The sequence below is a fragment of the Erinaceus europaeus genome, chromosome 16 (assembly GCF_950295315.1).
Source record: "Erinaceus europaeus chromosome 16, mEriEur2.1, whole genome shotgun sequence".
Taxonomy (NCBI): domain Eukaryota; kingdom Metazoa; phylum Chordata; class Mammalia; order Eulipotyphla; family Erinaceidae; genus Erinaceus; species Erinaceus europaeus.
In genome coordinates this window covers 34,027,165-34,044,655 of record NC_080177.1, presented here as the reverse complement: position 1 = coordinate 34,044,655, position 17,491 = coordinate 34,027,165, and the positions used below count along the sequence as shown (strand labels likewise).

The following is a 17,491-nucleotide window of genomic DNA, read 5'->3' as shown; positions in this document are numbered from 1 at the left end:
AAAAATTTAGTTCTGGGGAGACAGTATAATACTTACACAAAAGATTTTCATGCCGGAGGTACTGCAGTCTCAGGTTCACCACTCAACACCACCATAAGCCAGAGCAAGTGGTTTCTGGTATGTATGTATCGCTCTCTCATTAAAATACAAGAATAGGGGTAGCGCAGTGGGTTAAGCGCACGTGGGGTGAAGCAGAAGAACCCGCATAAGGATGCCAGTTCGAGCCCCTGGCTCCCCACCTGCAGGGGAGTCGCCTCACAAGCAGTGAAGCAGGTCTGCAGGTGTCTATCTTTCTCTCCCCCTCTCTGTCTTCCCCTCCTCTCTCCATTTCTCTCTGTCCTATCCAACAACGACATCAATAATAACTACAACAATACAACAAGGGCAACAAAAGGGAATAAATAAATATTTTTTAAAAATACAAGAATAGTTAATTAATTAAAAATTTTAGCCAAATGCAACAATGTTTAGTCACATAAAACACAGAAACATTTTTCCAGAGGCTAAGAATTCTAGGAGGCAAACAAAGAAGACACAATTATAAAATCTGAACCAAGGAACATTGGGCCATAGTGGCCATTCTATTACTGCTCATCAAAATGACAAGTGAAACTAATTTTAACTCTGGAAAAATAACTAGTGCCAATGAGAAACACAGGAAGCAAGCAATAAATGATCAGAGTACTCTGGCCAGGGAGGTAGCTATAGTGGAGCTAGAGCAAGGGACTCACAAGCATGAGGCCCTGAGTTTGACCCCTGGTACCACATGTGCCAGAGAGATGCTCTTGTTCTTTCTCTCTCTAATAAATAAATAAATACAGAATCTTTTCCAAAAGTAAAATATCAGAGGACTAAAGGACTTACAGACAAAGGAGTACATTGTGAAACATTACTTTTCCAAAGAAGTGAAACAGTCTGTACCAATGACCTGACAGATAAAGGAAAACAATCAGCTTCACTTAATAGATGCTGACATGCAACATCTCTACCAGAACCAGAACTTACAGGTCACGAGAGTAAAGGAGGAACAGTGGAACAGTGTGAAATTACAAGAGACTGTGAAAAGCAAAATCAAGAAAGAGGCTTGAAGTCTTTGCTTAGCATATAATTTTATCTCTTGATAGTTTTCTCACAGCAAAATAAAGGTGTTCAGAGAATGAGAATTATAGAAAATGACACAGAATGATCTGTTAGAAAATTCAGGGGCCGAGTGGTGGTTCACCTGTTTGAGTGCACATGTTACAGTGCACAAGGACCTGGGTTCAAGTCCCTGGCCCCCACCTGCAGGGGGAAAGCTTCACAAATGGTGAAGCAAGGCTGCAGGTGTCTCCCTGTCTCTCTCCCTCTCTATTACCCCCTTCCCTATTTCTGGCTGTCTCTATCCAAATAAATAAATAAAGATAATTTAAAATTTTTTAATTAAAAAAAAGAAAGTTCAGGTGGTCCGGGAGGTGGCGCAGTGATAAAGCTTTGGACTCTCAAGCATGAGGTCCTGAGTTCGATCCCCGGCAGCACATGTGCCAGAGTGATGTCTGGTTCTTTCTCTCTCCTCTTATCTTCCTCATTAATAAATAAATAAAGTCTTTAAAAAAAAAAGAAAGAAAAAGAAAATTCGGGAGACTTCCGGAGGTCAGTAAATCTGTGTGTCTCCTCTCCTCTCCTCTCCTCTCCTCTCCTCTCCTCTCCTCTCCTCTCCTCTCCTCTCCTCTCCTCTCCTCTCCTCTCCCAGATCAACTAGGAATACCAAAGGAGACCACCTGGGACCGAAACAAGACAGGACTAGAACAACTACAGGAACCCACCAAATCACTGGTGAGTGAAAACACGTGTGGCTGGTGACAGAGAGGAGCCTAGGGAGAGACTAAGTGGCTGGTAACAGTCTAGCGTTTATCAGTTGAGACACCACCTCCAGTCTGTTCCACCAACAAGGGGACAACTGACGGGAGGAGAGGACTTCCTGGAGACTCACCAAGTGCAACTCTGAGTCTCCATTGCTACTGCCCTCAGAATCTGGAGCAGCGGCAGGGAGGGACACCAGGGGACAGAGATCTCAGGAAACTCAGGAGAAGACCTACACCAAGGTGGCATAGCTGTGGGGCTGTGAAAGTCTCTTTGCATAACCACTGGACTATCTCTGTCACAACCTTCTTTATCCCTTGGTCAGGAGTCAGTGATTAAGACAAGAAGCCTACTTATAGTTTAGAAGCCCTCAGGCTCCCATAGCCTACTGAGAAGAAAAAAAAAAAAAGAGGCTTTGAAATCACTGAGTCCCAATTCAGGGAATAAAATACTACTGAAACAACTGTTAACTTCCACCACTGTGAACCCTTTAATTACCTTACTTAGACACAAGTCAATCCAGGAAATAGTAATCAGTAATTTGAAAAGTACTAAGAGAGGGAAGTCATAACATAATATATAAAATGGGTAAACTAACAAGAAGAAATATTGGAGAAACTAACCAGAACAACAGTCCAGCTAAAAGCCCCCCAGTGGGTGAAGCACAAAATAATGAGTTCAACATCCAAACATTAGCTAAGGAAATAATCACAGGAGTGAGTAGAGAGTTTGAAAGAATAGTAATCAGAAATACAGGAACAACAAATGAGACTCTGGAAAAAAACACTGACTATCTCAAGTTTATTAGAGAGCTGAAAGCTGAAATAGCTGAGCTAAGAACACAACTAGCTGAACAAGCTAAAACAGTATCAGAACAGGATAACAAAATGGATGAACTCCAGAAAACAGTAGAGGGCAGAGAGAATAGAATCAATGAGGCTGAAGAAAGAATTAGCAAGATCGAGGACAAATTAGAGACAACTAAAAAAGAAGTAAGAGATCTCAAAAAGAGATTAAGAGATGCTGAAAACAACAACAGAGACCTATGGGATGACTTCAAAAGAAACAATATACGCATTATTGGCTTACCAGAGGAAGAAAGAGAGGGAGAGGAAGAAAGCATTCTTCAGGCCATAATAGCTGAAAACTTCTCTAGTCCAGACAACATCAAAGATATAATGACTCAAGAAGCCCAGAGGGTCCCAAACAGAATTAACCCAGACATAAAGACACCAAGACACATCATATTTAGAATGGAAAGGAATAAGGATAAAGAAAGGATCCTGAAGGCTGCAAGAGAAAAACAAAGAGTCACCTACAAAGGAAAACCCATAAGATTAGCAGCAGACTTCTCCATACAAACACTACAGGCCAGAAGAGAATGGCAAGATATCTATCGAGTGCTCATTGAGAAAGGCTTTCAACCAAGACTACTGTATCCTGCTAGACTATCATTCAGACTACATGGAGGCATCAAAACCTTCTCAGACAAGCAACAGTTGAAGGAATCAACTATCACCAAGCCTGCCCTGAAAGAAGTTCTGAAAAGTCTTCTATAAACAGTCAGACCATCATAAATAGGACATATATCAGAACACTCTAAAACTCTACAAGAATGGTGTTAAAATATCTTCAATCATTGATATCAATAAATGTCAATGGCCTGAATTCACCTATTAAAAGACACAGAGTAGGAAGATGGATCACAAAAAATACAACCTAACAATATGCTGTCTACAGGAAACCCACCTAACTCAACAAGACAAACACAGACTGAAAGTGAAAGGATGGAAAATAATCATACAAGCCAATGGCCCACAAAAAGGGCAGGAACAGCTATTCTCATATCTGACATGATAGACTTTAAAATAGATAAGATTAAAAAAGATAAGAATGGACACTACTTAATGCTCAGAGGATCAGTCAATCAAGACAACTTAACAATAATTAACATCTATGCACCCAATGAGAAGCCATCTAAATACATCAAACATCTACTGAAAGAACTACAGCAATATATTAACAGCAACACAGTCATAGTAGGGGACTTCAACACCCCACCCTCTCAACTTGACAGATCATCCAGGCAGAAAATCAATAAAGACATCCTTATGAATGAAGAGATAGATAAACTAAATAAGCTAAATGAAGAGATAGATAAACTAGAACTATTGGAAATTTTCAGAGTCATTCATCCCAAAAAACTGGAATACACATTCTACTCAAATCCACATGGGTCATTCTCAAAGATAGATCATATTTTAGGCCACAAAGACAGCATCAGCAAATTTAAGAGCATTGAAATCATCCCAAGCATCTTCTCAGACCACAGTGGAATTAAACTAACACTTAACAATCAACAAAAGATTAGTAATAGTCCCAAAATGTGGCAGCTCAACAGTACATTTCTTAACATCTGGGTCAAAGAGGAAATCAAGGAAGAAAGCAAAATGTTTCGAGACTTCAATGAAAATGAAGACACAAGCTATCAAAATACTTGGGACACAGCTAAGGTAGTACTCAGTGGGAAGTTCACAGCTATACCAGCACACATTAGGAAACAATAAAAAGTACAAATAAACAACCTGATTGCACATCTTAAAGACCTAGAAGAAGAAGAACAAAGGAACCCTAAAGCAACCAGAAGGACAGAAATCACTAAAGTTAGAGCAGAAATAAATAGCATTGAGAATAAGAAAACCATACAAAAAGATCAGCAAAAGTAAATGTTGGTGCTTCAAAAAAGTTAACAAAATCGACAAACCTTTAGCCAGACTCACAAAACAAAAAAGGGAGAAGACCCAAATAAATCGGATAGTAAATGAAAGAGAAGATATCACAACAGACACTGCAGAAATTCAACATATCATGTGAGGCTTCAATGAACAACTATATGACACCAAGCTAGAGACCCTGGAAGAAATGGAAGACTTCCTAGATACCTACCAACTTCCAAAACTAAGAGAAAGTGGATAACATGAACAGGCCCATCACAGCCAATGAAATTGAAACAGTCATCAAAAATCTCCCCAAAAATAAAAGTCCTGGACCAGATGGCTTTACAAATGAATTCTACAAAACCTTCAGAGAAGAACTAATACCTCTATTTTTAAAAGTCTTCCAGAAAATTGAAGACACTAGAATACTCCCTGCCAGCTTCTATGAAGCCCACATCACTCTGATACCAAAAGCAGACAGGGACACAACCAAAAAAGAAAACTACAGACCAATATCTTTGATGAACATAGATGTGAAAATACTGAACAAAATTCTAGCCAACCAGATACAGCAATATATTAAAAAAAAAAGTTCATCATGACCAAATGGGGTTTATCCCAGGAATGCAAGGTTGGTTTAATATACGTAAATCAATCAATGTGATCCACCACATTAACAAAAGCAAGACCAAAAACCACATGGTCATATCAATAGATGCAGAGAAAGCCTTTGACAAAATATAACATCCCTTTATGATCAAAACACTACAAAAAAATGGCAATAGATGGAAAATTCCTGAAAATAGTGGAGTCTATATATAGCAAACCTACAGCCAACATCATACTCAGTGGTGAAACTGGAAGCATTTCCACTCAGATCAGGTACTAGACAGGGCTGCCCACTATCACCATTACTATTCAACATAGTGTTGGAAGTTCTTGCCATAGCAATCAGGCAGGAGCAAGGAATTAAATGGATACAGATTGGAAGAGAAGAAGTCAAACTCTCCCTATTTGCAGATGACATGATAGTATACACAGAAAAACCTAAGGAATCCAGCAAGAAGCTTTTGGAAATCATCAGGCAATACAGTAAGGTGTCAGGCTACAAAATTAACATTCAAAAGTCAGTGGCATTCCTCTATGCAAACACTAAGCTAGAAGAAATTGAAATCCAGAAATCAATTCCTTTTACTATAGCAACAAAAACAATAAAATATCTAGGAGTAAACCTAACCAAAGAAGTGAAAGACTTGTATACTGAAAATTATGAGTCACTACTCAAGGAAATTGAAAAAGACACAAAGAAGTGGAAAGATATTCCATGTTCATGGGTCGGTAGAATTAATATCATCAAAATGAATATACTACTCAGAGCCATCTACAAATTTAATGCTATCCCCATCAAGATCCCAAGCACATTTTTAGGAGAATGGAACAAATGCTACAAATGTTTATCTGGAACCAGAAAAGACCTAGAATTGCCAATACAATCTTGAGAAAAAAGAACAGAACTGGAGGCATCACACTCCCAGACCTCAAATTGTATTCTAGGGCCATTGTCATCAAAACTGCTTGGTACTGGAACATGAATAGACACACTGACCAGTGGAAAAGAACTGAGAGCCCAGAAGTGACCCTCCACACCTATGGACATCTAATCTTTGACAAAGGGGCCCAGACTTTTAAATGGGGAAAGCAGAGTCTCTTCAACAAATGGTGTTGGAAACAATGGGTTGAAACATGCAGAAGAATGAAACTGAACCACTGTATTTCACCAAATACAAAAGTAAATTCCAAGTAGATCAAGGACTTGGATGTTAGACCAGAAACTATCAGATACTTAGAGGAAAATATTGGCAGAACTCTTTTCTGCATAAATTTTAAAGACATCTTCAATGAAACGAATCCAATTACAAAGAAGACTAAGGAAAGTATAAACCTATGGGACTACATCAAATTAAAAAGCTTCTGCACAGCAAAAGAAACCACTACCCAAACCAAGAGACCCCTCACATAATGGGAGAAGATCTTAACATGCCATACATCAGACAAGAGTTTAATAACCAACATATATAAAGAGCTTGCCAAACTCAACAACAAGACAACAAATAACCCCATCCAAAAATGGGGGGAGGACATGGACAGAATATTCACCACAGAAGCAATCCAAAAGGCTGAGAAACACATGAAAAAATGCTCCAAGTCTCTGATTGTCAGAGAAATGCAAATCAAGACAACAGTGAGGTACCACTTCACTCCTGTGAGAATGTCATACATCAGAAAAGGTAACAGCAGCAAATGCTGGAGAAGGTGTGGGGTCAAAGGAACCCTCCTACACTGCTGGTGGGAATGTCAATTGGCCCAACCTCTGTGGAGAATAGTCTGGAGAACTCTCAGAAGGCTAGAAATGGACCTACCCTATGATCCTGCAATTCCTCTCCTGGGGATATATCCTAAGGAACCCAACACAATCATCCAAAAAGATCTGTGTACACATATGTTCTTGGCAGCACAATTTGTAATAGCCAAAACCTGGAAGCAACCCAGGTGTCCAACAACAGATGAGTGGCTGAGCAAGCTGTGGTATATATACACAATGGAATACTTACTACTCAGCTGTAAAAAATGGTGACTTCACCATTTTTAGCCCATCTTGGATGGATCTTGAAAAATTCATGTTAAGTGAAATAAGTCAGAAACAGAAGGATGAATATGGGATGATCTCACTCTCAGGCAGAAGTTGAAAAACAAGATCAGAAAAGAAAACAGAAGTAGAACCTGAAATGGAATTGGCGTATCGCACCAAAGTAAAAGACTTTGGGGTGGGTGGGTAGGGAGAATAAGGTCCAAGAAGGATTCAGAGGACCTAGTGGGGGTTGTATTGTTATACGGGAATCTGGGGAATGTTATGTATGTACAAACTATTGTACTTACTGTTGAATGTAAAACATTAATTCCACAATAAAAAAAATGGAAAAAAAAAAGAAAATTCAGGGTAGGGTTGTGGCACAACAGTTACAGTGCACAAGGACCCAGGTTCAAGCCCCTGGTCCCCACATGCAGGGGGAAAGCTTTGCGCTTGTCTCTTCCCCTCTCTATCTTCCTTTCCCTTCTCAATTTCTGGCTGTCTGTATCCAATTAATAAATATAATAATAATAAAAATAAATAAAATTTAAAATTATCTCAGTTTAAGTACTAAATGTCCCATGAGTAATAATAGTGATTACTTGAGGTTGCTTTCATTGTGAGCACAACTATAGCAAAACTCAAATAAAAAAATGATACTGTTACCTTATATATGAATAGGAAAAGTTACCTCAAGTTGCATTTGGTAAACCTAATTCCACTTATTTTTCACCTTTTCTAAAAACAACCTTGCACTATTTCATATGACTTGAATATCTGACTTTCTAACAAAATGAATATGGATCCATTCTAATTAAACGTATAAGATTACAGACCTGCGTGTGTTATGTAAGAATCAAACTATCATTTCTCTAAAATAAAAAATGTAAGCTGTTTAGTAACTACAACTCCACCAGCATTTGAGAGAATATTGACCTATTTCTAGGAAATACCACTGGTATTTTAAATGGACTTACCGGGAGTCAGGTAGTAGAGCACCGGGTTAAGCGCACGTGGCGCAAAGCACAAGGACCAGCATAAGGATCCCGGTTCAAGCTCCTGGCTCCCCACCTGCAGGGAAGTCACTTCACAGGCGGTGAAGCAGGTCTGCAGGTGTCTATCTTTCTCTCCCCCTCTCTGTCTTCCCCTCCTCTCTCCATTTCTCTCTGTCTATCCAACAATGACGACATCAATAACAACAGCAATAATAACTACAACAGCAATTTTAAAAAAAAGAGCAACAAAAGGGACAATAAATAAATAAATATAAAAAAACAATTAAATGGACTTACCAAGGCATCTTCTCTTCACCCTTTCCAGTTCATCCACTCTTCTGGCTGACAGCACAAGAGACACTCCTAATTTCGACAGCTGGTAAGCCAGCTCCTCACCGATTCCACTGGATGCTCCAGTCACCCACACCACCATATCAGTCAGCTCCCATTCTAGTGAGCAAGGCATAGCGATGAAAGGCAAAATAAGATCAATATCACACCCATAAATCAAAGCTAAGGAAAAAAAAAAAATGTTTCAAGGGGCCAGATGGTTGTGTACCCAGTAGAGTGCAATGTTACAATGTACAAGACACAGACAGGATCAAGACTCTAGCTCCCACCTGCACTGGGTAAGCTCCACAAGCAGTGGAGCATGCTTCAGGTGTCTCTTGCTTTCCCTATTTCCCTGCCCTATTGATTTCTGTCTCTATGCAAAAAATACACAAATAAGTAAAATTTAAAAATTGCTTCATACAATATCATTAGATATGGAGATGTAAACTATATCTTAAGAAATTAAATATTGGGGAGTTGGGCTGTAGCACAGCGAGTTAAGCGCAGGTGGCGCAAAGCACAAGGACCGGCTTAAGGATCCCGGTTCGAACCCCGGCTCCCCACCTGCAGGGGAGTCGCTTCACAGGTGGTGAAACAGGTCTGCAAGTGTCTATCTTTCTCTCCTCCTCTCTGTCTTCCCCTCCTCTCTCCATTTCTCTCTTTCCTATCCAACAATGACAACAACAATAATAACTACAACAATAAAACAACAAGGGCAACAAAAGGGAATAAATAAATTAAATAAATTAAAAAAAAAAAGAAATTAAATATTCTGGGGAGTCGGGCTGTAGCGCAGCGGGTTAAGCGCAGGTGGCGCAAAGCACAAGGACCGGCATAAGGATCCCGGTTGGAACCCCGGCTCCCCACCTGCAGGGGAGTCGCTTCACAGGCGGTGAAGCAGGTCTGCAGGTGTCTATCTTTCTCTCCCCCTCTCTGTCTTCCCCTCCTCTCTCCATTTCTCTCTGTCCTATCCCAACAACGACGACAACAACAATAATAACTACAACAATAAAACAACAAGGGCAACAAAAGGGAATAAATAAATAAAATAAAATATTTTTAAAAAATTAAAAAAAAAGAAATTAAATATTCTTTGATTTTGATTGTCTCACAGATATATTCTTGCATTATTAAGTTTAAGGAGTTAATCTATGTACCACTTTTTCTATGATAATCAGACCTTAACAAAATGAAATGACTTAAGATCTATTAAAATATAACTTTTAAAACTACCTTTTGTCAACTACAACAATAAAACAACAAGGGCAACAAAAGGGAATAAATAAATAAATAAATATTTATTTATTAAAAAAAAACTACCTTTTGTCTAATAAGAAAGCACAAGTACAAATCATGTAAGTTGCACTTACCAATACATTATTTTATGTACTATGTAAACTCCAGGGTGAATTATCAGACTTTAAGATAGCCCTGATGACTCTATAGCTTATAATATATATATATATATAACTAGAATTACTGAGTGTTTGTTAGCTCACTGCCTGTGCTTTATTTACATACACCATTTCATGCAACTATAGCTTGCTGATGTATTACTTTCATCTGGCAAATTTCTGGGTCACCTGAAAATGTGTGAAATTTGCAGTAGAAAGGAGTAAATGCCCTTATGGAAGTTGCAACCACCAGTTAACCCATGCAGGCTACTGCTGATGCTAAGAAGTCTGACTGCCTGAGATGTTCCCTTTCTTCCTGAGTCTCTTCTCCACACCACAGGCCTATAAAATTCCTTGACTGCTTTCATAGATTGGAAAATGATGCTCTCCCATTCTCCCTTGGGACAATTCTAAACAAATCTGCTTCTCTCTGTTCAAACACTACCACTGTATTTGGACTCAACTGGGTGTTGCATCTATAAGCCAAAATTGGAAATGACTACAATAAGTTACTGAGTCAGACAGGGGCTTTATGCCCATGACAGGTGGTGGCAGCAGAGGGGAGGCTCTGTACATTAGCTCCTGCATATCCTAGATATTTTGCCTTGGAGACTCTCCTCACTCTCCTTTCAACCAGTCTTGGCCTAAGACTGCAGTGTTGCTTGGAATTGGGAGGCCTGTCTCAATTTATTTATTCTGGGCAAATTTCCAGGACACACAGATTTGTGGTTATCTTTCCATTTGCACTTGCTCTGTTAAAAAGGAGGGGCCCTAGTTTGAAAGAGAATAGGAATTCCTCATTTGGATGAAGAATTCCACTATATGTTATGCCCCGGTATATCTGCTGAAAAAATAAAGGGGTCGGGGGAAAGGACCAAGACTGGTGGAACAGAAGTAGATCTGCAATTTAAGCAAAGGCTTTAGGGTGGTGATGGATCACCTGGGTGCTGACTTTGAATGAAAGAAGACTTTTTTTTTTTTTTTGCCTCCTGGGTTATTGCTGGGGCTTGGTGCTTGCACTACAAATTCATTATTCCTGGTGGCAACTTTTTCTATTTTGTTGGGTAGGTCAGAGAGAAATTGAGATGGGAGAGAAGACAGAGATGGAGAGAGAAAGGTAGACACCTGCAACCTGCTTCACCACCTGTCAAACGACTCCCCTGCAGGTGAGGAGCCAAGGGATCAAACCAGGGGGCTTGCACCAAGATCTTTGCGCCAGTCCTTGCACTTTGTACTATGTGCACTTAAACTAGTGCGCCACTGCCTGGTCCCCATGAAAGAGGACATCTGCAGTATGGTTTTGATTGGAGAAGCAACATGACCTTGAATTTCTAAAATTATTGGCTAAACCATGCAATAAGCAAATAGAAGAGATCAAATGCTGAGAGAAGCGGTATGTGCAGGTGTGAGGGATCTTCACACAAAAAAGAACATACAGATGCCAACACTTGCCTATTACTTTGAAATTCAGAACATGAATTTTAAGATCTCATTATTCTCTATTACTGGGGAAATGCAAATCAAGACAACATTAAGTTGCTGCCTTGTATTTGTGAGAATGGCCTACATTAAAAAGATCAAAACAACAAATTTTAGTGAGGGAACAGAGAAATGGAAACACACATTGCCAATTTGAGTGTAAATTTACCCGATCTCTATGGGAAACAATTTGGATATTTCTTTTAAAAAAAAATCATAAGCAAAAAATGGCCCATTTTATTAGAACTAGTTTGCAAATGATTTAATTTTATTGTAACTATTTTGGTAAACATGAAAAAGAAAAAAAATGTCTCTGAATAACTAAGAACACCTGAGACATTGAAACCCAAGAGAAACTGTCATCTAAATATGCTTTAATCTAATCACATCTCAAAATCTTCTCTGAGTATCCTCAGAAATGCCAATTGTATTTTTGGTTTGTTTCCTTCCATCTTTAATCTTTCTTTTCTCCACAGAAACATTATTTACAAGATATAGACTTAACCCTGTGACCCACCTCCATAATTCTCTCAAGGATCTAGACACCATTGCTTAATAGGATTAATAGAGTCTCAGGACTGAGAGCCTGATCCTAGGATAAATTCAACTAATTATAGTTGAATAACCTGAATAGTGGAACTCTTTGATAATTGTGGAACTACTTGTGGAACAAAGGCAGGACTTGCCAGGGGTTTAAAAAAAACTGTCACCTTAAAAATTATTGGGGGGGTGCTAAACACAGGAAAAAGGCTTTTAAATCTCTTATCCAGAGTGATCTTGGATAGTCAACCATATCACTAGCCAAAGAAGCCAAAGTATATGTTATAGCAAATTCATTCTACTGTACCATCTCCAATTGTCAATCATACCAGAGGCTTAGCAACTGAAGGTAGTTTTGTAAAAAGTGCTCCCAAAAAGCCTCAGTTTTCAGCTTAGTCCTGAGAATTTTTTTTATTAATTTATTTATTCCCTTTTGTTACCCTTGTTGTTTTATTGTTGTAGTCGTTGTTGGAAAGGAGAGAAATGGAGAGAGGAGGGGAAGATAAAGACACCTGCAGATCTGCTTCACCTGTGAAGCAACTCCCCTGCAGGAGGGGAGCCGGGGCTTTGAACCGGGATCCTTACACTGGTCCTTGTGCTTTGCGCCACCTGCGCTTAACCACTGCACTACCGCCCGACTCCCTAGTCTTGAGAATTTATATTCACACTAGCAGTGTATAAGAGTTCCCATTTCTCCACACCCTTGCCAATATTTGCTGTTTTGACCCTTTTTAATGTAGGCCATTCTCACAAATATGAGGCAGCTTCTTAATGTTGCCTTGATTTCCATCTCGAAGTAATAAAGGATAACAAAGTAGGTTTTGTTTGTTTATTTGGTTTTTTTTTGGGGGGGGGGAGACAGTTGCTCATGTTCTATTAGGCATCTGTATGTTCCTTTTGTGAAGACTGCTCACACCTAGTTTTACTTGATCTGTCAACATTTGTCATTACTGATCTCTTCTCTTTGTTTATGGTATGGCTCAACCTATAACATATCTAATTTCTGCTACCTTCCTTCAGATGACATGGCATCAGTTTTCCTAGCTCTTCTGCACAAGTTCCAGTTGGTCAATGTTCCTATTAATGGGAGTAGGGCCCATGGGGCCTGATTGACAGCTCACAGGATAACAAGAAACCTAAGTCACTACCCTTGTGCCTCAGAAGGTAGGTTGGAAGAGTGTCCAGACAGTGGCTGCTGTGTCCCCAGGGTCCCCAGAGCCTTGCATAGAGGTTGACACATGCAAGCAGGTGTTTGAAAGACTTCTGTTGTTGTTTGTGGTCTGTTGCTTCAGACACTAAACCTCTCCCAGGCTTGCTCAATTTTTTCTGGCAGTCACTTTGACACATAGCAAGGCTAATGTCAACTATAATCTCAAGCTTTCTTCACATGTGCTGTTGTTGAAACTTTCCTCACTCTGCACTCATGCCATGGCATTTTCTGGATCTAACTGTAATGTCTAAAATTAGACACCCTAAAAAAATAATAAAGTAAAATAAAATAAAATAAAACCAGACACCCTTAAATTTTACCAAGTGGGATAGATACTTGGAAACAGAGAGGGCTGGCAAAATAGCTCACTTAACGAGGGTCAGGCAGTAGCACAGCAGGTTAAGTGCACATGGCGCGAAGCACAAGGACTGGAGTTAAGAACCCCAGTTCGAGCTGCCAGCTCCCCACCTGCAGGGAGTCACTTCACGTGGGGTGAAAGAGGTCTGCAGGTGTCTATCTGTCTCTTCCCCCTCTCTATCTTCCCCTCCTCGCTCCATTTCTCTCTGCCCTATCTAACAACGACAGCAATAATAACTCCAACAAGGATAAAACAAGAAGGGCAACAAAAGAGAAAAAAAATAGCCTCCAGAAGCAGTGAATTTGGGAGCCCCAGCAATAACCCTGGAGGCAAAAAAAAAATTGCTCACTTAGTGTGCTGCTTTCCCACTTGCACACCCCAGCTTCAATTCGAGCACACTGCATTACCGTGAGTTTTGGTGCTGCAGTTTCTTTCACTCCTTCTAACCTTCTGCCTCTTTGCCTCTATTAAAAACAAACAAAAAGCAAACAAAACACTTCCTTTATGGAAACACAAATAATTTCTCTATAATGATACATTAAAGGTTGGAGATGGTGATAGTGTCAGAAAGGCATGCTTGCGGACTGCTGAACTAAGATTGGAAAGGGTTGTTTGTACTTCAACCATCCCCTCCTGTAGTTTTAGATTCTGCACCACATGAGTATAATGTCTATAATTTATTTATTTTTCCTAAGCCATATGCTTGGACTTCTGTGTTTTTGTAAAGTGACAAAATAATAATAAGCCTACAGAAAACAAATGAGGTGTTTTACCTTAATTGAACTTTCTCTTTTTTCCAATTTGATATAAACCCCAAGTTTATATCTATGTTTCTTTTACTTCTTTATTACTATACCAACATATCAGCCTGTAGGACTTTTAAAAATCATTTTCTTCCTATTGACTGACACATAAAATTTAAATTCTACAGATATACTGTGGGTTACTTTAGATATTGAACAATATCTAAAAGAATTGAAAAGAATCCTAGAGAGTTTATTCTTCAGTAATTATTTAGACATGAAGTTAAATTTTAAGTTAAAATTTAAGAGTAGTCTAGGAGGTGATGCAAGCATGAGGTCCTGAGTTCAATCCCCAGCAGCACATATACCTGAGTGATATCTGGCTCTTTCCCGTCTCTCCTATCTTTCTCATTAATAAATAGATAAAATCTTTTAAAAAATAAATTAAAATTTAAGAACTATTAATGTTTAAGTTTAGAACTGTTTTGCTGAATAACTTATAATTTATTTGCTTATATACATGGTAGTGTCTCCAATTGCATCTGCAAATAAGCAAATTATATAAATACATCAATAACAGCAATGTTATTAAATGTACTTTTTTAAATCCTTCAAAACTTATTTTTCAGCAGAACTAAAATATTAAAAACTTAATACAAATTTTATATTATTTTAAAAATTTCTCTTGATATGTGAAAATAAGTTTATCCAGCTGCTGGTGTTCACTCAGATATTGTCAACATTTTTCTTTTTCATCACTTGACATAATTAATATGTTGACCAACTTGTGTATAAGTGAAAATTGGGTTCTCAAAACCCAAGACAAGAACCCACAAAGCTGCAAAAAAATGCTCCCATTCCATCCACAGACATGAAGCAATTTATCAAGAGAAAGCTAACCAGTCCCAACCAGTTGCCAGTTTTCTGGCACTAACCTTGCTTAGTGGAGTGGAGTGCCACTAATGTCAGCACTGCATGTTATAATCAAGAGAAATGAAACCTTAATTAAGATTTCACCAGGTAAGGCAGAGTGTGGAAGGCCACAAAACATTGTACTACAGAAAACTACTTTCAGTCTCCAAGAACCAAACTGCATCCCTTTATCACCCTACACACACACACACACACACACACACACACACACACACACACACACACACACACACTTTCCCTGGCCCCATTTTAAAGCCCAATTCATCTTTTGAGCTACCAGCTGTCACTTTCAAGCAAACCTCACATGCTTTGAGTATTTTCATAGAGGAAACGTGGTAACGTGGTCCAGGGAGATTCCACTTCCTCCCTTTTTGGGTCAAAAGTTAGCTCTGGACGAGTCATTTAATATCTGTAAACATTAGCGAAAATCCTGACTTACAATGCCTACTTTATACAAGTTATTGCAAAAAGGTCATGAGGTTAAAAGGGTCAGCACGCGGCTGACCACACAGAATATGTTGGGTAAATGATCATTGAATGTGACACAGATTAAATGTAGGATTGGCAGAATGCCCTCTAGTGTGCCAATACTCATTCCAAGCAAAATGTCAATAGGATTCTTTTGAGAGTCACGTTTCCATCCCAGTGTATATGGAGGATAAACAACTTTAGGAAGGAGAAAAACTTCCGGACATAGGATCACAGGATAAAAGGGGGGGGGGGGGAGCCGCTCACTATTTCACGAGCTTCTTGCTCAGTCAGTTGCCCGATCAGTATCCCTGAAAGCCGGCTTAGTGGTTTTTCATAAAAACTGAGAATGCCCCACGGTTGCAGCTCTCTTTCTCTCTTAACAAGCAAGGGAGTCCCTGGCAACTTGGACAGAAGACAAAGCGGCAGAATCGCCTCCCCGTCCTGGGCCTCTTCCTCCCGGCGTGAAGCTCTTGGGAGGGGCGCTGTCTCGCTACCCGGAAGCTCCAGGCAGCCAGGAAGCACCGGGAAAACGAAAAGGAAAACAGCGAGGACACAGCCCCGCAGAGACGGCCTCCAGTCTGGGAAATGGGACAGCAGGTCCTCACCTGGGCGTCGCCCCTGCCACTCTGCCCACAGCAGAGTCAGGTCTCCATCAGCCCGCACCAAACGCACTAGCTGCACCAGGAGCGCCAGCAGCGCGCCCAAGGCCAGCAGCCATAGTAGCAACTCCCAGGTCATTGCAGAGGAGAGCGAACTGCTACACAGAGGAAAACCCGCCGCGTTTCTGACTGCTGCAGCGCTCCGGATCACAACAGCACCACCCCGCCAGGCTGAGAGCTGCTCTGCGAGACTCCGCCCAGAGGGGGTTGGAGGGAGGAGCGGCCAGGGGCGCTCAGAGTGACAGCACTGGGAGGGAACTGCCAACCCGCCATGGCTGAGCTGGCAGTCAGTCCCTGCACAGCTTTCAATAGGCCAGGGAGCCTGGTTGTGGCGCAACTGCTTAAGTGCACATGTTGGGACAAACAAGGTCCGGGATTATAGCCCCCCTCCTGTTCCCTACCTGCAGAGGGAGCACTTCATGAGTCAATGAAGTAGTGCTTCAAGTGTCTCTCACACTCTCCCTGTGTTATCCACCCCTCTGAACACCTCTCTACGCCTCTCTGTCCCATCAAAAGAAAAATTGAGAAAATGCCTGCATGACTTACTTAGTGAAACTACTGGTGGCACACCAGTTATGGGGTTTATAGTATGAATAATTGTTTCAACAATGAAATGCAAAGAGTTTTCTCCCCCACTCACTTCTCATAGCGGCAGACAGAGAAACTGATAGAAAAGTGGATGTGGATAGACGAGGGAGAAAGGAAGACATTGCCTCACTGCTTTAATGCTTATGAAGCTTTCCCCCTGCAGGTGGGAGGGGGACTGGACTGGAGGCTTGAACCTTGGTCCTTGCACGTGTTAACATGTGTGCTCTACCAAGTGCAACACTGCCCATCCTGTAAGTGCAAAAAGTTTTCAAATCCTTGATTGTGTCAACAGGAAAAGCCCAAGCCTTCCAATAAGTGAATGTGGTCTCATCTTTTTATTTTTTAAATGCAACAGAGCATTACATAGATTTCCACACCTTCACCTCTGTGTCCCCATAAATGACATTTGCTGCACTGCTAAGACTAAAATGTGTAGCTTCTGTCATGACTACCAGTAAGTAAGTTCTAGAGTGTGGGCTGGGATTGTAGACATGAGTCCATCTAGTTGAGACCAACGTCTTCAAAATCTCTGAGTAAATTATTTACTAATCTTACCCACAGAGAATATGTGTGGCAGTTTACATCAGAAGATACCTATGGAGG

At 40.2% G+C, this 17,491-nt stretch overlaps 1 protein-coding gene across 2 annotated transcripts in view; it reads right to left on the bottom strand.

The window, feature by feature from the left end:
- Positions 1-16,502, bottom strand: part of DHRS7 (dehydrogenase/reductase 7) — a 52,001-nt gene extending 35,499 nt beyond the window's left edge. Inside the window, exons 1-3 of one of the 2 annotated variants that reach the window (XM_060174889.1) lie at positions 16,247-16,502; positions 13,902-13,958; positions 8,478-8,630 (exon numbers count right to left, since the gene is read on the bottom strand). In XM_060174889.1, the coding sequence (XP_060030872.1) occupies positions 8,478-8,630; positions 13,902-13,958; positions 16,247-16,379 (343 nt within the window). In that variant the 5' untranslated portion in view covers positions 16,380-16,502. The remainder of the gene's footprint in view (positions 1-8,477; positions 8,631-13,901; positions 13,959-16,246) is intronic. The other variant, XM_060174890.1, reaches the window with a different exon arrangement.
- Between the last annotated feature and the right edge of the window lie 989 nt (positions 16,503-17,491).